General features: G+C 33.8%; 1 protein-coding gene across 2 annotated transcripts in view; it reads right to left on the bottom strand.

The window, feature by feature from the left end:
• Positions 1–27,703, bottom strand: part of CYB5R4 (cytochrome b5 reductase 4) — a 76,931-nt gene that overhangs the window by 25,168 nt on the left and 24,060 nt on the right. For both annotated transcript variants that reach the window (XM_038554645.1, XM_038554646.1), the window contains 7 exons: positions 24,771–24,852; positions 18,467–18,496; positions 15,232–15,292; positions 13,532–13,589; positions 11,937–12,030; positions 9,985–10,017; positions 7,943–8,065 (listed from right to left, as the gene is read on the bottom strand). In XM_038554645.1, the coding sequence (XP_038410573.1) occupies positions 7,943–8,065; positions 9,985–10,017; positions 11,937–12,030; positions 13,532–13,589; positions 15,232–15,292; positions 18,467–18,496; positions 24,771–24,852 (481 nt within the window). The remainder of the gene's footprint in view (positions 1–7,942; positions 8,066–9,984; positions 10,018–11,936; positions 12,031–13,531; positions 13,590–15,231; positions 15,293–18,466; positions 18,497–24,770; positions 24,853–27,703) is intronic.

Genomic DNA, 27,703 nt, shown 5'->3' with positions numbered 1-27,703 from the left:
GGTTCTTTTAGAAGGTTAATTAAGTGAACATGAGGTCATTAGTGTGGGTGATCCTAATACAATATGATTGATATCCTTATAAGGAGGCAATAAGGGGCATAAACACACAGAGAGAAGACCATGTGAAGATGGCCACCTATAAGCCAATGACAGAATCTTCAGAAGCAACCAACTTTACCAACACCTTGATCTAGGACTTCTGGCCTCTAGACTGGGAAAATAAATTTCTGTTAGCAGACCATCCAGTCTGATACTTTGTTATGACAGCCTTAGCAATAATATAGTATGCTAGGTAACAAACAAACAAAGGAAATTAATTTTACAGACACCCAGTTTTCTTTTCCCATAAGACTTCTGAAATTCTGGATGCAAAGTAGGAGACTGTCCACTCTCCAGACTCTGACAAAATAACTGTCATTGAATTTTTCCCAAAGAAACATTCCACCCATATAGTTAATATTAATGTTAATAAGGCACACACATATGCACAACGTTTCTGAGCAGCTTTTGCGAGTTCCACCCCCAGAAATAGGAGTAGATAGTCAAGGAGTAGATAGTCAAGGATGAGCAGACATTTAAAGAAACATCTAAAATGAAAGAATAAAACAAACAAACTTTGGGGATGGAGGTTACACAGGGAGAGGGAAACTCAAAAGCTCTATCAGTAATTATTAAAAAGATATCAGAGGCTATTAAGTATAGGATGCTAGGGGTACCTGGGTGGCTCAGTTGGTTAAGAGTCCAACTCTTGATTGTATCTCAAGTCATGATCTCAGGGTTGTGAGATGGAGCCCCATGTTGGACTCCACACCGGGTGTGGCACCTGCTTAAGATTCTCTCTCTCTCCCTCCGCCCCTGCCTACTGCTCTCTCCCTTTCTTAAGAAGGAAAAAAAAAGGAAGAATAGGATGTTAAAACAAAGGAATATAAATTAAAAGAGTTCTCAGAAGTTAAACATAAGAGTTGAAAATAAGTAACTCAGTAGAAGAGCTGAAAGACACAACTAAAGAAATCACCCCCAAAAAAGAACAAAAGGACAATCAGAAGTTAAACATAAGAGTTGAAAATAAGTAACTCAGTAGAAGAGCTGAAAGACACAACTAAAGAAATCACCCCCAAAAAAGAACAAAAGGACAAAATTGAAAGTATGAGAGAAAAAAATGAGCTGTTTAAAAGTTTAAAAGGTTTCAAATAAGAACACTTTTAGACAGCAAAAACAGACTATAAAGAGAAGGAAAATCAATATTTCTCAAAATGGAAGGTCATTAGGTTTCCACAATGAAAAGACAGCTCCAAGTAGAAAGAGCCAGCATGAAAAATGAAAACAGACCTACATTAAGGCATATCAAATTGTGAAATTTCAAAATTCTTGGAACAAGAAATAAATCCTACCAATTTCCAAAAAGAAAAAAAAAAGTGTACATTCATTGAAAATTCATCAGGTCGAACATTTATAAAAGGCATACCTTTTGGAAATGAATAAAGAAATGAAATGAAGAAGGAAATGAATTACATCCTTTAGGAGTAAATTGAGATAATGGCTGAGATAAGCAGAAAAATAATAAACATGTCTTCCTTAATATAAAAAAATGAGATGAGCATAAAAAGTATAAACTTAAAACTTGGTTGTGCACCTTTTATAAAAAGGAACTTGAAGGAGTAAATGGTTGAACAATCTAAGCACAAGTGGGCTTCTACATTCAGGTATCACTACCTAACAACTTTGTAATTCCTAAACATTGGATAGTAGATGCTGAAATTTAATCTCAATTAAAAAAAAAAGGAGTTTTCCAAGCAAGTAAAAGCTAAAGGAGTTCATCACAACTAAACCAGTCTTACAAGAAATGTTAGAGATTCTTCATTAAGCTGAAAAGAAAGAGCAGTAATTAGTAATAAGAAAATATATGAAAGTATAAATTTCATTGCTAAAGGTAAATATATAGTAAAGGTAGTGGTTAATCACTTATAAAGCTAGTAAGAAGGTTAATGACAAAAATGATAAAAACAACTATAATAATTATTTAAGGTTTATACAAGAAAAAGTTCTTATTAAATGTGACATCAAAAACATAAAACATGGGTCTGGGGGAAGAGGAAAAATGTAGAGTTGTAGAATGCATTTAAAGTTGTTATCAACTTAAAATAGACCGTTACAAATATAGATTTTTGTATGTGAGCCTCATGGTAATCATAAAGCAAAAACCTACAGTAGATACACGAAAGTTAACAAAAAAGAAATCTTCTAAGTGTAACACTAAAGAAAGTCATCAAATCTCAAAGGAAGAGAGCAAGAAAAGAAGAAAGGAACAAAGAAGAACTACAAAACAGCCAGAAAACAATGAACAAGATGGGGAAAAGTACATACCTGTCAATAATCACTTTAAATGTAAATGGGCTAAATTCTCCAGCCAAAAGACATAGAGTGGCTTAAAAAACAGGACCCATCTATATACTGCCTACAAGAGACTCACTTCAGATGTAAGGACACATACAAACGAAAGCAAAGGGATGGAAAAAGATGTTTCATGAGAATGGAAACCTAAAGAAAGCTGGGATAGCTATACTTATATCATACAAAATAGACTTTAAAACTAGGGTTGTAATCAGAGACAAAGAAGGCATTACAGAATGATAAAGAGGTCAATCCAACAAGAGGATATAACATTTGTAAATATATATGTATCCAACAGAAGTTAGAGTACCTAAATATATAAACCAAATATTAACAGACCTAACTGAAGACATTGACAATACTGTAATAGAAAAGAACTTTAATATCCCACTTATACCAGGAAAGAAATCAATAAGGAAACACAGGCCTTAAATGACACATTAGACCAGAGTGACTTAAGATATACACAGAACATTCTAAACAAAAGTAAGTAACAGAATACACATTCTTTTCAAGTGCACATGGAACATTCTCCAGAATAGATCACATGTTAGGTCACAAAAAAATTTTAATACATTTAAGAAGATTAAAATAATAACAAACTATAATGGTATGAAACTAGAAATTAATTACAAGAAAAAGTGAAAAATTCACAGATGTATGGAGATTAAACAGCATGTCTGAATAACCAATGAGTGAACAAAGAAATCAAAGGAGAGATAAAAAAAAAAAACAACTTTGAGATAAATGAAATGAAAATACAACATACCAAAATTTATTAGATGCAGCAAAGCAGTTCTAAGAGGAAGTTCATAATGCTAAATATCTACCTCAACAAACAAACAAACAAACAAACAAAAAAACTCAATTAAACAACTTAACTTCACATCTCAAGGAACTAGAAAAAGAACAAATGAAGTACCAAGTTAGCAGAAGGAAGAAAATATTAAATATCAGAGTGGAAATAAATGAAACACACTAAAAAGACAATAAAAGAGATCAATGAAACTAAAAGCTGGTTCCCTGCTAAGTAAAACTGACTAATCTTAAGCTAGACTCACCAAGAAAAAAAAAAAATAAGGCTCATATAGATAAAACCAGAAATAAAAGAGAAGATTTTACAACTGGTACCTGAGAAATAAAAGGATCATAAAATAATTCTATGAACAATTATACATCAACAAATTGAACAACCTAGAGGAAGTGGATAAATTCCTAGAAACATACAATCTTTCAAGACCAAATCATGAAAAAAATAGAAAACCTCAATGAGGGCAGCCTAGATGGCTCAGCAAACCTGAAGGCGTTTAGTGCCGCCTTCAGCCCAAGTTGTGATCCTGGAGACTCAGGATTGAATCCCATGTCAGGCTCCCTGCATGGAGCCTGCTTCTCCCTCTGCCTGTGTCTCTGGCTCTCTCTCTTTCTCTGTGTCTCTCATGAATGAATAAATAAATAAAATCTTTTTTTTTTTTTTTTTTAAAAAAAGGAAGAAAACCTCAATGAACCAATTAATAGAAAGGACTGAGTCAGTAAGTAAAAACCTCCCAACAGACAAAAGTCCAGGGCCATTATATATATCTTTACTGGTGAATTCTACCAAACATTCAGAGTAAAATTAATGCCACGCCTTTACAAATTCTTCCCCCAAAAAGAAAAGGAGGAAATACTTCTTAACTCATTTTGTGAGGCTAGCATTACTCTGATACCAAAACCAGACAAGGATACCAGAAGGGAAGAAAATTACAGACTAATACCTTGATGAATATAAATATAAAAATCCTCAACAAAATAGTAACAAACTGAACTCTACAATACATTGAAAGGATCATACACCATGATCAAGAAGGATTTAGTCTAGGGACACAAGAATGGTTCAACACCTACAAATCAATGAATGTGATACACTACATTAATAAATGGAATACAGAAATATGATCATCTCAATAGATGGAGAAGCATTTGACAAAATTCAACACTCATGATTGAAAATTTTAACAAAGTGGGTAGACAGGGAACACACTTCAACATAATAAAGGCTGTGAATGAGAAGCCCACAGCTAACATTACACTCAATGGCAAAAAGTTGATCAGGAACAAGACAAGGATGCCCCCTCTCACCACTTTTATTCAACATAATACTGGAAGTCCCAGGCAGAGTAATTAGGCATGAAAAAAAAAAAATAAAAAGCATCTAATTAGCCAGGAAGAAGTAAAACTGTCACCATTTACAAATGACATAGTTTTTACATATAGAAAACCCCTAAAGACTCCACCAAAAAGCTGTTAGAAATAATAAATGAAGTTGCAATATCAAATCAATATACAAAAAAATCTGCTGCATTTCTATACGCTAATAATGGACTACAGAAAGAGAAACTGAGAAAACAATCTCATTTACAATTGCCTCAAAAAGAGTAAAATACCTAGAAATACATTTAACTAAGGAGGTAAAAGATCTGCACTCTGAAACTGTAAGATATAGATGGAATAAACTGAAGATGACACAAATAAATGGAAAGAAATAATACGTTCACAAATTGTAGGAATCCATGAATATTGTTTTTTTTTTTTTTTTAAATGTCCATACTACTCAAAGGAATCTATAGATTCGGTGTAATCACTATCAAAATACCAATAGCATGTTTCAGAGAACTGGAACATTTAATCCTAAAATTTGTATGGAATCACAAAAACTTCAAATAGTCAAAGCAATCCTGAGAAAGAACAAAGCTGGAGGCACCACACTCCCAGTTTTCAAACTATACCACAAAGCTATAGTAAGCAAAACAGTATAGTAGCCATAAAAACACATTTGATCAACAGAACAGAATATAGAGTCCAGAAATAACCCTCCCATATATATATGTCAATTAATTTATGGCAAAGGAGGCAAGAATATATACAATGGGGAAAGGACTGCCCTTCAAATAAATGGTGCTGGGAAAACAGGACACTACATGCAAAATAATGAAAATAGACTATTATCTTATACCATAGACAAAAATTAAAGTAGATTAAAGACCTGAATGTAAGACCTAAAACTATATACTCCCAGAAGAAAACAGATGGTAAGCTCCTTGACATTGATCCTGGCAATGATTTTTTGGACCTGATATCAAAATCAAAGGCAATAAAAACAAAAATAAAGTGGGACACTACATCAACTAAAAAGCTTCTACACGGTAAAGAAAACCATCAACTGTCAACAATATTTGCATATGTCTTACCGAAGGGCTAGTATCCAAAATCTATAAAGAATTTATCAAACACAACACCAAAAAAACAAATAATCCAGTCAAGAAATGGGCAGAAGACATAAACAGACATTTCTCCAAAGAGGACATGCAAATGCCCAAAAGACACATGAAAAAATGCTAAACATTACTCAGTATCAGGGAAATAGAAATCAAAACCACAATGAGATACTATGTCACACTGGTCAGAATGGCTATAATTAACAACCCAGGAAACAATAGATATTGGCGAGGATGTGGAGAAAGGGGAACCTTCTTACACTCTTGGTAAGAATTAAACTGGTGCAGCTACTCTGGAACATTATGGAGGTTTCTCAAAAAGTTAAAAATAGAGCTACCCTACAATCCAGCAATTGCACTACTAGGTATTTATTCAAAGGATACAAACATAGAGATTCAAAGGAGCCCATGCATCCTCATGTTTATAGCAGCAATGTCCACAACAACCAAAATACGGAAAAAGCCCAGATGTCCATTGACAAATAACACACGCGCGCGCACACACACACACACACACACACATACATGATGGGATATTACTTAGCCAACAAAAAGAAAGAAATCTAGCCATTTGCAACAACATGGATGGAACTAGAGGGTATTATCCTAAGCGAAATAAGTCAGAGAAAGACAAATATCCCATGATTTCACTCATGTGGAATTTAAAAAACGAAACATGAACATAGGAGAAGGGAAGGAAAATAAAATAAGATGGAAATAGATAGGGAGGCAAACCATAAGAGACTCTTACCAAACAAACTGAGGGTGGCTGGAGGGGAGGTGGGTGGGGGGATGGGTATTTAGATGATAGGCATTAAGGAAGGCACTTGATGCAATAAGCACTGGGTATTATAGACAACTGATGAATCACTATATTCTACCCCTGAAAACTAATACAATATATGTTAACTAAACTGAATTTAAATAAAAATTTTTTTTGAAAAGTAAATTATCAACAAAAAGGAAGCCTACTGAAAAGGAGAAATTATTTGCAAATCTTATATGTAATCAAGAGTTAATATCCAAAATATATTTTAAAAAACTCATACAACTCAACAGCAAAAACACAATCTCATTAAAAAATAGATTAAAAATCTAAAAACAAAATTTGAAGGACTCAGACATTTTTCCAAAGAGAACACACAGATAGCCAACAAGTACATGAAAAGGGGCTCAACATCACTAACCATCAGGGAAATGTAAATCAAAACCACAATGAGCTATCACCTTAAACCTGTGAGAATGAAGTAACAAGTGCTTCTTCTGAGAAGAAATAACAAGTGCTAGCAAAGATGCAGAGAAAAGGGTACCCTTGTGCACCATTGAAGGGACTGTAAATTGGTGCAGCCACTATGGAAAACAGCATGGAAGTTTCTCAAAAAATTAAAAATAGAAGTACATGTGATCCAGTATTCCACTTGTGGGTATTTATCTAGAGAAAATAAAAACATTAATTTGAAAAGATATATGTACCCCGACCATGTTCACTGCAGCATTATTTATAATAGCCAAGATATGAGAACAATTTAAGTGTCCATTGTTAATTGAATGAATAAATAAGATATGGCATATATTATATATATACATATATATATATACACACACACACACAAAATGGTATGCTACTCAGCTATTTTAAAAAATAAGAAGGACTTGCCATTTGTGATAACATGGATGGATCTTGAGGATATTATGCTAAGTGAAACAAGTAAGGCACAGAAAGACAAATACTATATGATGCCACTTATATGTGGAATCTAAAAAACAAAACAAAACAAAACAAAAAACCCAAGCTCATAATACAGAAAACAGACTGGAGGTTGTCAGAGTAGAAGTGGTAGGGTGGGCAAAAAATGTGAAGAGTGTGAAAAGGTATAAACTCCCAGCTATTAAATAAATAAATCATGGAGACATAATATACTGTAGGGTGACTATAGCTAATAATACAGTAACAAATATTTGGAAAGTTTCTAAGAAAGTAGATCTTAAAAGAGCTCACAACAAGAAAAAAAGTTTTTGTGACTGTTCAGTGACAGATGTTAACTAGACTTAATTTCATAAAGTCTATAAATATGGAATCATTATGTTATATACTAGGAACTAGCATAATATTATATGTCAATCATACTTCAATTTGAAAAAAGGAGGAAAACAGATACAATGTTCTTTTTCAACTTCTTACAGGGAGATACAAGAGAACCTTTGGCTCATCCCAAAATGGCCTTCCAAAATCTGGTACAACTGCATCACTGATACAATTTCATGAACACAGAACTCAAAATAGTAGCACAGCATACCTGTATCTTTCTTTGGAATAAGTGAATTGTGATTCTCCAGGGGGTGACCAAGTCGTTTCCAAGAAGTATTCTCTTTTTTCTTTAGGACAATCTCTATTTTTCCCACATTCTCAATAACTCGCACTAAAAAGAAGATAAGTTCCATTTGTATTCAATTAAAGTAAATCTAATACATTTTAAAATCAATCTCAAACAATACAAATGTTGTGATCTGATACGAATAACAGGGACCATTAGTAAGTTAAGACTTTGTATATATATACATCAAAATTGTTTATGCCTTAAATGATTTTAAATCCAGCTTATTTTATGATTCAAATTAACTTCTTTCAAACTACTTTATCAAAGGCCAAATTAATACGTATTGCTAGTTTTCATTCAAGCTTAAATACAGCCATGGCAAGTAATTCACACATAGCTTAAAAAAAAAAAAGAAGGGGGTTGACATATACAAATTATCACTGAGTGGACCTATAAAAGCAAATTTAATTTATAGTCTTAACATTTCTTAATTGGGACCTGATGGGTTCTTATGAATAATTCAGTAGCTCAATACTGAGCCAACTAAACAAAGAAAAAGCCTCATGAATCAATAAAGTACATATGAATCTTAATTTAAAACCTTTTAGGATATCTTAAGTTTTTACTAAGTTCAGAATATACAGGTATAGTAATAAAATACAGACTTTCCTATACTGGTTATATTTTATGAGTTGAATATTCTTTTGAAGACCTAAAAATGTATTTTAGTTTATCTTTAGAAATAATATGTTCTTCCTCAAGGTAAATACATAATTCAGCAGCAATTTAACAATACCTTTTTAAAATAGATTAGTCAAATACATTCATTTCAATGAGCATTTATTTGAAGCCTAACAAATATAGAAACATGGTCCTTGATTTTAATTGATAGAATTTACAGAGCTTGCTATGGTATATAGGAAAGAGAAGGCACAGTACCGGCATAAGGTATTCTGACAGTACTTTAAAATAAGATATGATATATATTTTCTTAAAGTATATACATTTACACATGTGTGCACATATCTCTATCTATATTATGAAATATTATTCAGCCTAAAAAAAAAAATCCTTCCACTTCCAACAACATGGATGACACTGAAGACACTACACTAAATGAAATAGGCCACACAGAAGACAAATACTGCATGGTATCACTTATATGTAGAATCTTTAAAGAAAGAAAAGTCATATACTCATTAAAAAGAGAGTAGAATGGTGGTTGCTGGGGTTGGGGTTAGGGGATGGGGAGATGATAAAAGGGTATAGAATTTCAGTTAAGGTCTGAGGATCTAATATATAACTATGGTGACTACAGTTGATACTATTGTATAATTACAGTATGCTAAGACAGTGGAACTTAAGTGTTCTCATACACAAAAAAGTAAATATGTGAGGTGATGGATGTGTTAACTCAATTGTGGGAATCTTTATACAATGTATACATCTATCAAACCATCATGCAATTAAATATATTACAATCTCATCAATTACACATCAATAGAGCTAAAAACAAACGACAAAAAAAGAAAGAAACCACCATTCTATGAATCTTCTATTATTAAACAGCTTTGTGAATTCCACACTATATTTGTATATGCAGAAATATTCATTATTTAATATCCTGTCAACATCACACATTTAAATATATACACCTAAGAAAAATTTGTCTGATCTAGTATATTTCTACATGTTGCATGTCAGGAGGAGGACAGAACTAAAGAAGGAAGGGAAAAAGGAAAGAATACAAGAATTTTCTTCTAAGGAAATAAAAAGCAAAGGGTAAAAGAATTAAAGGAATAAGGAGGAAAAAAAAAAACCCGGGAAACCAGTGGGAGAACATATTTATAAAAATTATGTGTATTTGTTTATATAGAAAATGTCACCTTTGTTTTGCAATATAAAAGTATACATAAGAAAAATAAGACAAATGCTTATTTTCTCTTTCCCTCTGTCTCTCTCTTCCTATGTATTTATATATACATGTGTATGTATACACACAATTATTTTTGGTAGCTTACCAGAAAAATCTTCTTGAATTTCATGGCTTAGCCCTAGGAAATAAAATATGCTTAGTTAATAGCCCTAGGAAATAAAAATATGTTTAGTTAAAATACAACTTCAATTCATACAGTCTTTGAATACCATGTAAGATCATCTAAACAAGTTCTTAAACATACGATTTCAAATCTCTCAGGATAAGTAAAACATATTCTGATAGCCAAAAGAAAGAAATTGTACACAACCAAAATCTCCAATTATTTAAATACAGATAAAGTTTTTCAACTTTTCAATTTCTCTCCCTATTAAAGAGCAAATACTCAATTGCCCACAAGAGGGTAACCCACACTAGTCTAAACCTACAAACCACAAAGCGAGCAGGGTTGGTAAGGATACAATACCTGAAGTGCTTATTCTCTAATGTGTGCACAAGTACAGATGTACATACAGACCAGGCTTGGGGCTCAGTTCTTCCTTTCTTATGGTTCTCTAAGGTTGAATATTCATTCAGTTATTGAAATAAAATTATTGAGTATCTATGTGTTACTTTCTAGGCATTATGGATACAACAGTTAATGAAAGAAAAAACATTGCCCTTATGGAAATTGCATTCCAGAAGTGGAAGATGTAAGAAATGTTTTTATAGACAGCCATTCTAAGCCACTTCATGGTTATCTGGAATTTACAATTCTGCATTATTTTAGTTCTTCCAATCCAGTATCAGCATCTACGAGTCATATCTTTAACTGTGGAATTTTTGTTTCTTTTGTATTGGGTGTTACATATTGTTAGGTACAATATGAACAAAATCAGTAATAAAGTATTTGAAAAATAATAAATGGTGACACAGAGGTTTGACTTAAAAAATCATGCAGTGCTAATGAGTAACCTATACTTTTCTAGATATCTGAGTGTTTGGTTAAAACTCTCCCCTAAAGGCAATATATATTAGTATTTTATTTTAAGATTTATTTATTTATTTATTTATTTATTTATTTATTTATTTGAGAGAGAGAGTGAGTATAAGCTGAGAGAGACAGAGGGAGAGGGAGAAGCAGACTCCCCACTGACCAGGGAGTCAGATCCCAGGACACTAAGATCATGACCTGAGCTGAAAGCAGACACTTAACCGACTGAGCCACCCAGGAGCCCCTATGCATTAGATCTTATGTGAAGAAAAAACAGGACAGGTTATTACTTCTAGAAGAAAAGTTTAAGGTTTCAGTTTGATTGATCTACTGAATGGAGAATATAGGAAAGAAAAAATACTGAAAACTCTGATCAAATTGAAGACAAAAAGTACTTCATCGATACAATAAAGCAGTGAATAGAATCCTGAGTCAGCTGATGTCCAGGGAATCAGTCTGTTTTGCAAAAGTAAATGATATGTTCTTAATATAAGAATGCCTGCTTAAAACACAATTTTCTTGTTATTGTTTTTATTGGTTTCATCTCTAACTTCTAACCAGAATAATATTACTTTCATTAGAGAAGAAAAGGGTGAAATTCTAGAGTAGTTTGGGTGAAAAGTAGATTAAGAATCTGGTAGACCTTACAGTTCATGCTGCTTTGGTGTAGCCTCTGACTTCTCACGACAGAACTGGCAAAAAAAACCCAGGCCAATGGAACTACCACTTAGTGATGGCTGCTCAGTAGGAGCATGTGGCAAGCCTCCAGAGATCTGTTTGTAGGTGTCAAGTAAAAGACACTTAACAAAGCCAAGGCAACAAATTATTTCATATTATTGATTTCAACTGCATTCAATTCTTTCAACTTGGGAAAGGTGAAGTCATGCTGCCTTTTGCGAGCACTATCATTAAGCATAAGGAAAAAAACGAAAAAAGATCATCAAAAATGACAAACCAAAATAATATCAGATAAAATATTATAGCTACCTAGACTGTAGACCAAGTTATTGCCAAACTTAAAAGAAACTGGAGTTATTTCCATTAATAAAGAGTAAAGTACTTACCAATATGTATAATGTATGAATAATCCTTGATAATTGTTTCTGCTCTAAAGGAATCATCTTGATGATCAACTATTACTGAATCTAAATTAATATCCTTAAACAGAAGGCAAAAAGAGAAAGATTAAAAAGTAAAATTTTCCCCAAATTTCTACAACTATACTTTTAAGATAATCAATGGATGTTCACATGGTACTTCTGTATAGTACCCACAAGATAAATAAAGGTTACTCCTGTTAAAGCACATACTGCAATTTTAATTATACATTTGTCTCTGCTTAATATCTACCTCACCCACTCATCTCTAAGCTCTAAATGTATGGGACTGTCTAGAATATTGCTTGGTATCTAGTAGGTGCTCAATAAATATTTGTTGAATAAATAATTTGGAAAAAATTTAGAATCAGACCAGCAGTCAAGATATGTTCATTCATTTTAATCTTTCTACTATTACACGATGCTGGACAAATTACACAACCTCTGACTTCAGCTTATAAGAAAAATTCACTAACAAATGTTTAGATATCTCTAATTTCTACAGAGCATCAGTGTAAGTTATTTTGGTACCTATCATTTATACCATATTGACCACATTATTCCACATAGCAATCTTCCCCCTTCCCTGTCATTCATCCTCTGTGCCTAACTGATATTACCAAAGGGAGTAGACCCCAACCTCCCTAGCTGTTCCCTCTTGGTTTTGGACTGTGTGATGAGGAAGCGTAACGAGAGGGAGTGCAAGTGGTTCAAGCAGTGCCTCTAGCCCTCTGGACTGTATCAGGCAGAGAGTCTGCTCATATCATGCTGCCACAGTCAGTGGAGCTTTCTTACTACAGAAGTGGCATACAGTCTCAGAAATTCCTAGCTGCCAGAACTTGTCTTTAAATCACATGATGCAAAAAAAAAAAAAAAAATTTTCACATGATGCCTCAAATGTGGGAACCTTGCCAATTGCTGAAAGATGTATTTGGAGATGTTGCAAGTTGCCTGTTATTTATCTGATCTCCCAGACAGACTATAAGCCCCATAAAAGCCAAGTATTTACCTATCTGGCTCATCATTAGGTCCCTGAATTTTCAAATAATGTTGCAAATAAAGTAGAAATTCAAGATACTTAATAAATTATCTCCTTAATTTTAGTTTCATGAGGGCATTTGAATCCCATTAGTGGTTTAAGCTTACTAAGTCACAGTGATCCATCCAGTCTCTACGGTCTCTCAAATCCCAATTTATGCATAGGAAATTAGTTCTTCCAATAAGGTTAACTGGGATTCTCACTTTTGTTATCCATGCTTAAAATATACACACAAAGTATATAAAATATTTCCTAGTTTAGCTTTTTTAAAGAGGCTATAGCATGGTTGTTAAGAGTATACACTCTGCAGTCAGCCTGTCTGGGTTCAAAATGCTAGATCTGCCACTTACTGTGTGACGCTGGGTAATTACTTAATCTTTCTGTTTTTCTCACCTATAAAACAGAGATAGCAAAAGGATCTACCCCACGAGTTTCTGTGAGTAAATAAGTTAGTAAAAGAAGAGTGCTTAGAATATAGCTAACATTATCGAGCATTTACTTTTTTTCTGATTTTACAGTTTACCTTCTGTTTAGTATATATGACAAGGGTGACTAAAGAGTCTGTCTGGAACCAGTCATAGCTGTAAAATATTAAAATAATGAATAATTACATCAGCAACCATGTACTAACATATATTAAATCATTAAATATAGGATTTAAAAATATATATGGTTTAAAATATATAATATGACAACATAAGTATATAATTTTAAATATATAGCTTAAAGTCTACAGTAAAAATATATTTCTCTAGGTAAACTTTTTTTCTAAATAATGGGGGGGTTACCATTATATAAGTGATAATTATTTCCGATTTTAAAATGCCTATACTAAAATGTATTCCAACTTGGATTAATACAAACAATACCCTTGACAAGATATTTTTAGAAAGGTTACAAATTCTACCAAAATCTTTTATAAGAGCAATAATATGGCATATTTTCTTAAGAAGCATGACAAAATCTATGTGCTTATTACCTTCACTTCTTCCTGTCACAAATGTTATTATTCAACATAGTAATTCATCAAGGTCTTTTAATGGTTCAACAGTAAAACCTAAGGTAAAACTAAGTCTTCTGTTCTGTAATAGCTGTTCATCAAACTGATATTGTTTTTGCACTTATTACATACATTAGGACACCCAAAGGTAAATCCTGAAGGTTTCCTTATGCTATTTTTTTTTAAAGATTTTATTTATTTATTCATGAGAGACGGAGAGAGAGAGAGGCAGAGACATAGGCAGAGGAGAAGCAGGCTCCATGCAGGGAGCCCGACGTGGGACTCTATTCCTGGTCTCCAGGATCATGCCCTGGGCCGAAGGCAGTGCTAAACCACTGAGCCACCCGGGCTGCCCTTTCCTTATGCTATTAAATTAACACTGTACATGAAATATTTTAATAAATTTAAAACATGTAGTAGGATGCTGCTGTTATATTACAGACTAGCAGTGGAGAGAAAGGTAGAAAAAGAAAAAAAATCACAAAGAGTACTTATTAACTCTGAAGACATTTGAAATGTTAACATTAACAAAAATACAAATGGATCAAATAATTTACTAAGACAGTGGCTATGCAATGCATTTTGAAGAACTTCCACTAAAAACTGATAAACAAAAAACACAAAAACAGAATATAGCAGTTGGTATGGTCATATGATGGAAAGCACACAAAAAATTCTTTTGCAGAATATTTAATGACATAGGAAACTGCTCATAGAATACACTGCAATGCCAGAATTATCAAAATAGAATAATATGGAAATAGGTGTTATATGAATCAAACTGGATGGAATAAACCAAATATTAAGTATATACCTAAAGCTGATAGATTACAACTGATTTTATGGCTTGTTTTGTATTTCACTGTATTTTTCAAGTTTTCTATCAGGAATGGATACTTTGTAATCAGAAAAAATATTTTTGAATAGTTTTTTAAAGCCAAAAATATTTTTGAAGGTTTGTTAAGTTTTAATTTTTTAAACACAAAGATTTAAACACAGAAGTCTTTAAATTGGATCAAACTTCAAATATACTAAAAATTCACATTGATAGAATAGCTCATTCTCCTATAATACCTGATAAATGGGACACTATAGTTTTTGTGTCAAAGAAGCATCATTAATATAGTAAGCAATAACTCAAAGTCAGAGCTATTTATTCTTTTTAATGTGTATTTTGGTAAAGAACTGATTAAGCTTTTAAAAAGTAAAACAAGAATGCATACCTTGGAGAACCAGGACCTTCTTTGGTAAGTGTATCTGTCACTTGGGTCTTGGGAAGCATGCCTTCACAAAGAAAAACAAAACAGCTATAGTTCTTCTAGATAGCATTTATCTTTTTTCTTTTTAGTAAACTTATTAAAATATCATAAAAGGACATACATAGATCAGATGTACTACATAATGAATTTTCATAAAGTAAAATATACTCTTGTAATCAGCACTCTTCTTATCCCCTCTTCCATTCACCACCCTCCCCCTAGGGTAACCATTATTCTACTTTTAATATCATTAGTTTTTGCCTGTATTTGGCTTTTATAGAAATGTAATCATAAGATATGTTTTCTTTTGGTCTGGCTTTTTTTTCATCCTGTATTACAGGCATTATGTCAAATAAGCATGATTGATAGTAAGCAATAAATCAAATCTGGGTTTTTGAGATTTTACCCATGCTGTTGAATCCAACAATAGTCTGTTCCTTTTTATTACTAAATATTACTATATTGTATAAATATACAAGAATTTATACATTTTTCTATTGATGGACATATGGGTTGTTTCCAGTTGCTATTAGACATTAATGGCACTGTTATAAATATTCTTGTTCTATGTACATGTGCATTCTTAAAGAATGTATATCCACATTTCTGGTAAGTTATTAGGGTGCGTGTATGTTCAATTTTGGTAGAAGGTGCTAAACACTTTTCCAAAATGGTTATACCAGTTTACTTTTTCCCAAAAGTGTCTGAGAGTTCCAGTTGCTCCACAACCTCACCAACAGGTGGTGTTCTGTATTTTTCCATCTGGGTCATCGTTGTGGACATGCATCAACATAGCATTTTAAAAGCCCACTAAAACTGGTTTTCAAATGAAAACTCAGACGTGGAAGAATTCTGGAGATTCTGTAAGCATTAAGTATTTCCCTCCCACAACAGGAGTGCATTGTTTGTATCTATAAAGTTTAGCTTGGAAAAAAGGAGGACTGTTGCTAAAAGACTTGAAAATCACTGTATCAATTATATTTCTATTCCTCAAACTGCAGGAAAACAAATTTTAGGAGTAGTCTCTGTTAAGTCTTAGAATTCTCACAATAGAAGTCACGTAATTAAAAAAGTCAGAGAGGGGAGGAACCTTTAGGATAGACAGGCTATTTTAGAGGTTTTCAGGATTCTTTCTGGCTGAGAAACTTCTGTTCAAAGCCAATTTAAGTGCAAGCACAGGATATCGAATAGCCATATTTTGGGGGTGAGGCTGATCATGAGCCCTGAGCTAGGGCCTTACTCAGTTTCCATCTCTCCCTATGTAACTTTACAGAACACAATTAGCTTTCAGATAAACAAAGGAAGTCTCAGAGATGTGATATAACAAAGCCAAAGTTATGAACTAACTAATGGTGAACCTAAAGAAGAATGCTTTACCAGAAAACTAAAAGTATAACAACAGGACTATAATAATTAAAATGTATTTTTGTCTAAAGTGACAAAAAATGAGAAAAGATAACCTTATTATATTATTTGAAAATCACTGGAAAGATATTTTACTAAGAGATTAATGTCATTTTGCTTTTGGAGGCCTTATAGATATATAAATAAAAAACAAATATATCACAACCTAACAATATGGATAAGAAAAAGCTATCAACAGGATTCACAGATTGTTAGTCAATTTTGATCTTATTAGGATCTGATTAGGACCAAGAAATCTGGATTTCAGGTGTTAGCACTGTGATGTTATAAAAACCACCATTTTTGTCTCCTCGAATCCAAACTAGTAAAGAAATCTGCCCCGCAATCTCATGAGAGAGCAGATGAAATAATTTCCACGTACTCAAAAAAAACTATACGGTATCATACAAATATAACTTTTTAAAACAGAATAATGTAATAGGCTGTGAAATGTGTCTCAATTTCAACATTTAGCAAGCAAAACAAAACAAAACATCTTATATATACTTCTAGAAAAGTTGAATCTATAGCAAATGTAGGTGGAATAAAATAATTAATTAAAGGTAGGTGGACTAAATGAACATTCTCCTCCCCCAAAAGTGCTGCTTGATGACTGATGTTAACTAGAAGGGATCAGGTCTCTAGTGGAATACCATAGTAGTTTATCTCATTCAGGATTTAAAATAGCTATTTGAATAATGACATTGCAGGCAGACATCACATCTGCAAATACACAGACTTACCACATAAACTTAAATTAGCCAAATATTAGAAGCAGGTAATAAATATAAATATACAATCTTATAGAATCCAAGATCATAATAGGTTACTATGCTGGCCAGATTACTGAAGAATAATCCATTCTTAAGATTAAGACTACCTTGAACTGAGGTAGTAGTTAAATGTAGTAGATTCAGAAGTGGGCAGTAAGAAAGTAAAGGTTCTAGAAGCCATCTGTGGTGGGAATGGTAATGTCCAGTCCATAAGTAATGAGTCTTTAAGTGAAGCTTGTATGCCTATCTCAAAAGAGTCAATCATCATGTGAAACCTAAGATCAGTCCTTCATTGAATGTAGTGCTAAGCTATCAGACAAAAAGCTTCTGGTATTAAATCATAAACTGCAATAAGTCAGTCTGTAATATAAACTATTTTCTCAAGTTAAAAAAGAAGAGGTAATCTGGCAATCTAGTTTGTAGCTGAATTTCTATAAAATTTTTTTGCAAATATGGAGAAAAAACCCATTTCTAAACATATCTTAATAAGATAGTTCAGAATAGCCCCCAGTGTTTCCTAAGAGTCAATACTGACCACTACATCATACTTATTTTGTTTTTTTTTGGAGTGGGAGCTAGGTAGGGGGTGATGGACATTGGCAGCCGTAATTCTGAGTCATACCAGATGGCTGAGCCAGAGTTGCTGAGCCTGGAAAAGCAGCTTAACAGGCTACTCAGCATCTGTGTGCAAACACCAGCATTGAGCTCCATGCCTGAGGATATGACTTGTTCAATCTTTACTTCTGTGAGTAGAATAACATCACTACAAATATTCAGGCCGCAGGCAGATGAACATATGTTCAGGGATGTTAGAGGAGGGATTACTTACTATAAGAGTTATGGCTAGAATAAGGAATCAATAAAGTTCTGCCAAATCCTCTAAATTTAGGCAAGTAAAGGCATCTTTGGATAAAAAAAAAAAATCTCAATGCTACCCCAAGTAACTCTGTAAAGCAATTTTGTATGGCAATGTAACTTTTGCGAATATGATCCATTTTTTACCATAAACATATATGACTTACCATTTAAGACTTTCTTTTCTTCATGATAGTCTGTATGGTAATTTTGAAAAAAAAGAAAAAAAAAAAAAGAGCCACGTAACTATACTATAACATCAAAGAGAGTATCAGTTAATATTATATTTGAAGATAACAGCCCTTTTTTGGAAGGGTTTTCTTTAAAGGTCTGAGTAGAAAAGGCTAATAAATAGATGGCCTATGTTTGAAATAAGAAAATTTCATCTCTGAAAATTACCAGACTATTTCTTCTCCTAGTATTCATCTCCCATTTCACTGATCTTTTTTTCTACTTCTTTGAACATCTTTCCCCTAATATCTTGGTTAATTTCTTTAGAAAGCATACAAAAACCCAAGTTTTGTCCAGGTTATCATATTCTAAAGTAGTCAAAAGTATCCATTATATGTAAGACATACATGTTAACAATCTAAAGAAAGACACCTTATTATCTATCTTAATCTATGTCAGTAAAATAATTATCGTTGCTCCAAATTTAAATGGCAAAATAATTAAAATATTAGACTTTCACTTGTATAGACAATGTAATACAATTAGTGTTACAAACCCAGGAAAATTTAACCGGTATTTTCTTTCAGGATGGCAGCCAAATCACAAATCTACATTGTATTTTGATCATCACAAGTGCTACACCATATGGTCAAAATAAAACCCTGAGCAAGTTAACAGAGTTAAAAAAAAAAAGAAAGAAAGAAAAAAAAAAAGAATGACAAGCCAACAAAATATACAGGTAGTAAACTGACATATCAATCATTAAGGTAACCTGTTTTAAGGAAAAAGAAACTAAACTACTTCAATGAAAGTTTTGAAATTTTTTACGTTCTAATTTTCAATCAACCAGAGATCCCATAATTACCTCCACCACTTCACCCAAGTATCATAAAATAGTCATGATTAAGGAGGCCAGATGACTATTCTTTTTATTCTCCTTATTTTACCAAAAAAAAAAATTCATAGCTGAAAGGAATCTTAACAACATACATAAATTACCATCTGATCCCCTCATTTAAGACTGAAAACCAAAATGAAATCCATAGCTCTTCAGCAACAAAGACTGGACTTCTCTCAAATTCAGCATCGTATTTCTTACTATGGCATTGCTAGTGCTAATACTTCCCGGAAAGACAAAAGACCTAAAAATCATCTAAATTCTACCTCCAAATGAGCTTACAAACCTTACAAACTTTTTAAGGGATCACCGATTGTCCCTGCTTGATTGTTCACTTTCATCAGTGGGTTTCATTTATCTTTCCTACTGCAGCTATGATTGTTTTATCTTAGAACAAACAACAAATTCATAGATATAAGTAAATTAAATCTATTTTCAGTGCACCATATAGTTGGCAGTTTGAAGAATCTCATCTATCAAGTCAAACAATTTGTTTTTATTTAAGAGGATCACAGATTTTAAAATATTGCCCCAGGTAATTTGTTTCCAGAGGAAAATGTACATTTATCTTATATGACTTGCTTTCTGCCTGATGTGAACTGATTGAACCTGTCAGAACTTTCTGGATCCTACTAAATCAGTAATTTTTTTCCTGAGTCTATTTTTTAATACAAAAAGTACCAGCAGGAAGAAATCTTCTATTAAATGATCTAAATTAGGGACGCCTGGGTGGCTCAGAGGTTGAGTGCATCTGCCTTTGGCCCAGGGCATGATCCCGAAGTACTGGGATGGAGTCCCACATTGGGCTCCCTGCATGGAGCCTGCTTCTCCCTCTGCCTATGTCTCTGCCTCTCTCTGTCTTTCAGGAATAAACAAATAAAAGCTTTTTTAAAAATGATCTAAATTATATTTAAAAACTCTACTAGTCTTTTGCAACTCTTCTAAAAAACTGAGACACAGAAATGAGACTATTTTGTATTATTAAGTATATTTACATCTGAATCATCTTAGTCACATGAGACTGACAAGAAATCGGATATTCTGTCTAGATAATTCATTTCATTATTTAGTTGCTCCATGGCCAAGAGAACTTGTATTTTCTCACAATGTTGGTTAAACTGCATTACTCTACTAAGAGTCTGTTTTCTGGAGAGATCAGAGTCATTGTGAAAGCCAGCACTGCAATTTATAGACTGTACTCTATTCCTTTTTGGTAAGAGGGTGGGTGAGAATTTTTAATTGTGACCCTAATCCAGTTTACCTCTGTTGAGTGGAGCCACGGAGGACTCCTCTAGGATAAAGAAAGAAAAATTGTTTTACCAGTATACTCATTCTTTTAATAAATATTTATTGATCATCATCTTAATAGAGATTTTGATATAAAACCATTTTGGTAAAATGTTAGGAAAATATGGATATAAATTGTTTGCTTACTGAATTACTAAAATTATCCACAAATTTGGAAAGATCCATAATGAAAGTAGTAACATGGTTACCTTTGTGTGTGTATGGAAGGGGGAAACAAGTAGATGGGAGACAGGTATTAACAGGGGCAGAAATTAACATTTCTCATACTTGAGTCATGTGAATGCATTACTTATTCAAATAAATTAAATAAACAGAATTAAAAATAAAATGTTGATACATTCTTTTAAATACATATGATAAATGCTTTAAAAGAGATAAGCAGAAGGTAAGGTATAGAGAAGCATAGAGGAGGGTATCTCTACTTGGAAGGAATTTGAAAGGACTCTATTGAGGAAGTAATATTTTAGCTATGTATTGAAAATATGTAGGCATTTGTCACAAGGCTCTGAAGAAAAGTATTCTAGGAAGAGAAATGCTAAGCATTTATAATTGAATGTTTTACATGTAGCTACATACCTCATCTTCTTACTTCAAAAACCCTTTGGATTTTGGGTTGGATAGCTTTGGGCTAGATAAATTCTCTGTTGTAGGAATCTATCTTGTGTATTGGGCTGGATTTGGGGCTGATTAATTCTTTGTTGAGGGGGTCTACCCTGTGCACTGTTAAGGGTATGCAATGGCATCACTGCCCTCTCCTCTAACCCACTAGAATGCAAGTAGCACCTAGTTTAGTTGTGACAACCAAAATGTCTTGACGTTGCTCCCTTGAGCAAAATCAATCTGTTAAGAATCATTGATACACACACACACACACACACACACACACATATGTGCAAAAGTAGGTAACTTTAATGAGGTGATTCTCTGCCTTACAACATGAAGCATCCATGGTTCTTTAAATAGCAGGATTCTCCAATTGAGTAACTATATCCCTTAAGTAAATATACATATAAACCTCAGTATCTTCACTTTCATTCTTATTTAAACATTTTTTGTAATTTTTTCTTTGTTTCAAGTTTTTATTGAAATTCCAGTTAGTTAAAAAAAGGGGGGGGGGGGAAATGGGAGGATGAAGGAGGGTGAAATTCTATTTAGTTAACATATAGTGTGTTCATCTTTTTTTTTTTTTTTAAGATTTTACTTATTTGAGAGAGAGAGACAGAGAGAAGAAGTAGGGCAGAGGGAGAAGCAGCATCTTAACTTTTCAAGTGAAGGTGTTAGAACACCTCTAAATCTCTTCCATCTCTAAGCAGTCTACACTGATCTATGGATCCAAGTGCTTTATAGTCAATAACTGCTTGAGTGAGTGGGTGTAAAAATGAAAAACATAAAGTATTAGAAACCATGATAAAGCAATGAGAAATTAAGAAGAAATATTTCTGACACTACCCTATGCCACTGGAAAATATGACCATTTTTAAAATATGACTTCCATTAAAATTTTTTTCCATTAAAATTTTTTAAAGTATACTTATGATCTAGAGCAGTGCTGCCCAAAAGAAATATAATGCAAGCCATAAGCATACTTTTAAATTTTCTATAACCACATTAACAAAATAAAATGGAACAGGTTAAATTAATTTTAATAATATATTTTTACTTAACATAATATATCTAGAACATTATCATTTCAACATGTAATCAATGTAAAATTTATGAGACATTTTACATTCTTTTTTTCAACTAAGTCTTAGAATGCAGTATTTTATACTTTTAACACATCTATATTTGGACAAGGCACATTCTAGCACTGGATAGCCATAGATGGTCTGTGCCTACAATAATGGCAACAGTGGATTAACATAGGGCAAAAAACAAGAACATTTTTTATCTTTGCCAGAGAATGAAGTGTTCCATCCACATAAATAAGTAATCAAGAACTGAAGCTTACCTTTACAAGCAAGTTTCTCCTTTTATTCATTATTGATACTTTTCTAAAGCACAATACGACCCATAATACTTTTTAAACAAAGGATTATTTTAAAAAATCACTGATTCTTTGCTTCATAAGGATCTACAAGTACTATGTTTTATATTCTGATGCAATTAGCTTCTCTGTTTTCTTCCTAGACATCCATGCATTTCACCACTGCTACACTACAAACCACCAGATAAACTAAAACCTATCCTTCCAGAACTGCCCAGCTGTAGATGCTCATAGAATGCCAATTCTGGATACCCCTGCTTTGGGGTCTGGCAGGCTACCTACCTAAAAGAGGGTACTAGGGATCTTATATTGAAGGAAGCCCATGCATAAAATTCCTCTTCAGCGTAGCCAGTCTCCCCATCTTCCTCCACAAATCCTCATATTGGCAATAGTCTCTCTCCACCTACTGTTCCCACTTCTCTGGTTTCACGGTCTATTCCTACTTCATCTGTTTTCATCCTCTGTTCCCAACTCATCTAGAAAGTTCTAAGTGTGGAGTGAACACATGCTCTGATTTGCCAGAGTCGCAGTTTATCCCCCATCATCCCAGCACAATTACTAACAGAGCCTCCCTGCATACTCAGAACTGCCTCAATCTGGACAACTACAACATTAACCCATTCTAGTAGTTTCTATTGATAAGGCCAGCTGAGTTCAATGATCAATCCGTGGCCAGAGATGAAAGGCACAAGTAGTACTTACGTTACAGTGGTATTTTGCCTTAATTATTGTGAATATTCCTTATTTCTGACACATCAGATCTTACTCTTTAGTTACTCTGCCCCTGTTTATATGCTCTACTCCTGCTGGTTAGCCTGCAGTTCAAACTGTATCTTGCTAGATCTTAAGTCTCTATGGTTAAAAAACAAACAACAACCAAAAAAACCCTGATCTCCTTACTTGCAATCAACACCTTGCCTACTAGTAAAATTCTTGTCTTTATTTCCTAATGCTTTGCAAGTTGTCTCATCACTACCTGCTGCTGGCTTTACCCTAGCAAGACACTGACACTCTTTATATATATAAACGCTTTATAATGAAACACAGATTCACAGCCCTAATCTCACAGGCCAAAGCAATAATAATGATAGTATTTTCTTTTTCACAGAAACAGAACGATCTTTCAGGTGAAACATGTTAGGGGTAAAAAGGCAAAAGGTTCAGGGCTCGTTTATACCTAGTAACTGTAGGGATATAAGAAGGAATAGGAAATGTAAGCAGTCTCAGGCCTGAAAGAGTGGAGGGGCAAAAGGTGCTCCCACAGAAGCAACCACTTCTACTATCTCTCTGCCATCTGTTGGCAACTTCTTAGTGCTAGATGGTCAGCAAACATAACTTCCCTGAGCCCTCCCAGTGATGTTAGGATGTTTCGTTCTTCAACCTTATTTTACTGCTGAGGAAAACTCAGATCTGTTAATTGATGCCAAAGAACATAACAGTTTATGAGTGGCAGAGATGTGATCTGAACCTATGTTGGCGTCTATGAAACTTGCACTCTTTCTGCAGATCCTCTGCTGCCTCAGTCATCAATAGCAGGGCTGGGAACAGGGTTAAAAAGGAAACTTAATAATTTACGAATATATAATATCTGACTCTGTATCTCATTCTGGGTGAGAAACATGTTTGCGCTCCCCTGAGCCAGGAGGAGGAGAAGGAGAAAGAATACTCATTATAGTTTATTTCTTTATGATTAGGATTTAATTAGAAAGCCTGTTTCCTCAATCCCTCAAACTCTCCTGATTTTGGTTTTGTAGTTGTTTTAGTTTTCTTCCTGGTCTCAACTACCTGTATTTCATCCTCACTGTAACTGAATGATTTTAGGTTGCCAGTTATTTTCTCTCAGCATTTCTAAGATACTGTTCTATGGTTTTCTGGCTTCTACTGTGGTTCAAGTAAATAAGCTGTAGCAGCTAATAAATTATATGAGTTAGCTGTCACTCCAGCAAGCACTGGTTTGTTGGTACATCTGTCTCTCTTGGCTGTTTCCGTATCTTCTCATTGTCTTTAGTGTTCTGCAGTTTTACTACAAAGAGTCTGTTGAAATCTAAGTTAAAAAAGGCACAGGAGTGTCACACATCACTGCCAGGTTAGCACCAGCACCACTCACCTTTCGGAATAGTAGGCTTAATGGCCATTCTGCCAACCAGGCATTCTTTCAGCATGGATTCATAATTGACCCAACGATGAACCTAGGATGGGATATAAATGACAAAAAAGAAACATGACTCACACTCCATGAGATGATCTCATTTTATTTGCAGCAAAACTAAACAATCTTACACTGCTCTGAAAAACTAAGAAGCAGATTCAATCAGCCAATAATGGAGTGACAGGGAGGCAGTATACATAGGGATTCTTTAGACAATGTTCTCTAAGTGTTGTCTATAGACCTCTGGAGGTTCCTAACACCCTTTCATATTTCCATGAGGTCTCCATTAGTTTCATAATAATATGAGATGCTTTTGCCGTTTCCACTGGTGTTGACACTTGCACTAATGTGGAAAAAGCAACAGTGGTTAAACTGCTTGCATGTTGGTATGAATCAAGGCAGCAGTTTCAATCTTTATATTCTTCACCATCACATATCCACAGGGGTGGGGTGGTGGGGTGGGGGACTGGCTTAAGAATATCCTTCCTGAAGGGGCGCCTGGGTGCTCAGTCAGTTGAGCATTTGACTCTTGATCTCAGCTCAGGTCTCGAGCTCGGGGTTGTGAGTTCAAGCCCCGCACTGGGCTCCACGCTGCATGTGGAGCCTATTAAAAAAAAAAAGAATAACTTTCATGAAGTAGAAGAAATTATCAAATTTTCTAAAATCTCAACGCTTGAGTATAGGTCTTGTTTACATTCTGTGTGACAAAATGAGACATTCTCAAAAACACTCCTGCTGCAAAGTAAGATGGTCACCTTAAGGAAACACACCTACACAATTACTTGATTTGCAAATTGAACTGAGCTTTTTTGTCTCAGAAGGCCATCTATGTGTAAACGAAAAAGACTGAAAAACAAACTGGTTATTCAGACTTGGATAACTGACAGACATTTGCTTGAAAATGAACAGACTGAGACTGTCACTTCAAGGAAAACAACTGACTGTATTTGTTGCCAAGCTCACCAGTGGGAATTAAATTTAAATATCCTCTGGAGGACGCTTTCTCAATATATATTAAAAACCTAAAAATACGCAGCTCTTTCACTAAGTAATTTGTGAATTCACCTAATATACACATATACACAAAAATGCAGGTACCAGGATATTCATCATAGGACTACTTATATTAGCAAAATACTGGAAATGACCTAGATGTCCAATTGTAGAAGACCAGTAAAGGAAAACTAATATACTATTCAACAAAATGATAGCTCATTAGTAAAATAACCAGGTCAAATAATACTGACATGAGAATCTTCATATATGCTCCTAAGTAAATAAATATATACTAAAGTAGCAAATCCATAATATATAATTATAAATGGGCACTCATTTGTTAATAAAAATTAAAATTCCTTTTACCAAATATTTATGGAACATCCAATGACATATAAAGCACTATCCCTGGGGCTATAGGAGTGGGTAGAATTTTAACAGATAAAGGAAGGAGAAAGATATTCAAGAAGGCAAAGGTAGGACATTTGTTAATCATGGAACTAGTGATTTGCTCAAAGCACTTCAGTTTGCTCAAAGCAAACTGCACATTGAGAATATTTGCCTTTAGACAGTCGTTTAAGGCCTCAAAGTCCACGCTAATGACTTTCAATTTATCCCACTGTTAATGATGCACATCTGAAGAGTTGTAGGACAAGGTGCTAAGATGACTGTCTTTTTTAAGCAATACTCATCTAGCTGTCATGTTATTTACATTGGTACTGAAGGCAAAGATATGAGGACAGTATTAAAATAGCAGGGTCAGAGAAGGTGATAATGACTTCATCTAAGGCAGCAGGAAGAAAGAAAAGGATGTAATGTTTAAAGACAGCATCACAGAATTTCATCAGTGACTGGTTATTGGTGCACAATGAGGAAGGCAAAGATTACTCAAGTGGCTTTGAGTTCCCATTACCAGAAACAGGAAACGGGAAATAAAAGGAAAGAAGATGAGTTGATATTATTTGAAAGCAAAATGAGTTGAAGTGCCAACGGGTAATCAAATTGCTCATTAGGCATTTGGAAATACAAAATAAGAGGTCAGAAGTGGAAGTAGAGACAGAAATTTGACAGTAAAAAGATTATTTAATATTCTTTGTACAACTCAAATACTAGCCCTGAATAAATTCTCAAATATTTAAAGATACAAGAAGCTTCACCACAGTTTCTAGAATATAAAGTTGTTTACTTCTGTGGTAAGTGAAAGTCTTAAACAAATATCACTGTTTCTGTTGAAGTCAAAGGAAATGCAGCAATCTGGTAATTAATGTACTGTTAAACTGCTGAAGAATTTAACAACATAGCAGTTCTTGTGATTTCTCCAAAACTTAAATAAGGTTTATTACTTAAATAAGGTCCCTGTACCTCACAACACTGAGGAATATAAAGACTAGATTTTACTGGATGAAACCTCTTTTTATGGAAGACTATACTCAGTATCAAGAGGTTACAGAACAGATATAAGAAGAAAGTATGTCAGATAATTTTTCATGCAAATGTTCCCAAACTTTTCTATTTAGCTTGCACTGCTGGACAATAACAAATACCAAATGACAACAGGAATTTGCCTTAAATCAGCAATAAGAACCTCCCAACGAAACTGCTATTATGACCAATGGCCAAACACAACTTTCCTCCAACCCAGAAAGAACATTAACAGCAAATGGGAATCTGCTATTTAAGCAGATGCACCTCAGTATCATTAAAATATAAAACAAACAGTATTTCTGGCAACCTGCTTAATAAGTAAATCCTAAAATGGATGAGAAGGTAGGAGGAACAGAAATCAAATTATATTTGATCAGAAGTCAACTCGGGGTGCCTGGGTGGCTCAGTCATTTTGAGCGTCCAACTCTTGGTTTCAGCTCAGGTCATGATCCCTGGGTAGTGAGATCAAG

The sequence above is a fragment of the Canis lupus genome, chromosome 12, assembly GCF_011100685.1.
Source record: "Canis lupus familiaris isolate Mischka breed German Shepherd chromosome 12, alternate assembly UU_Cfam_GSD_1.0, whole genome shotgun sequence".
Taxonomy (NCBI): domain Eukaryota; kingdom Metazoa; phylum Chordata; class Mammalia; order Carnivora; family Canidae; genus Canis; species Canis lupus.
The sequence above is the reverse complement of the archived record's forward strand: the minus strand, read 5'-3'. Positions and strand labels throughout refer to the sequence as shown.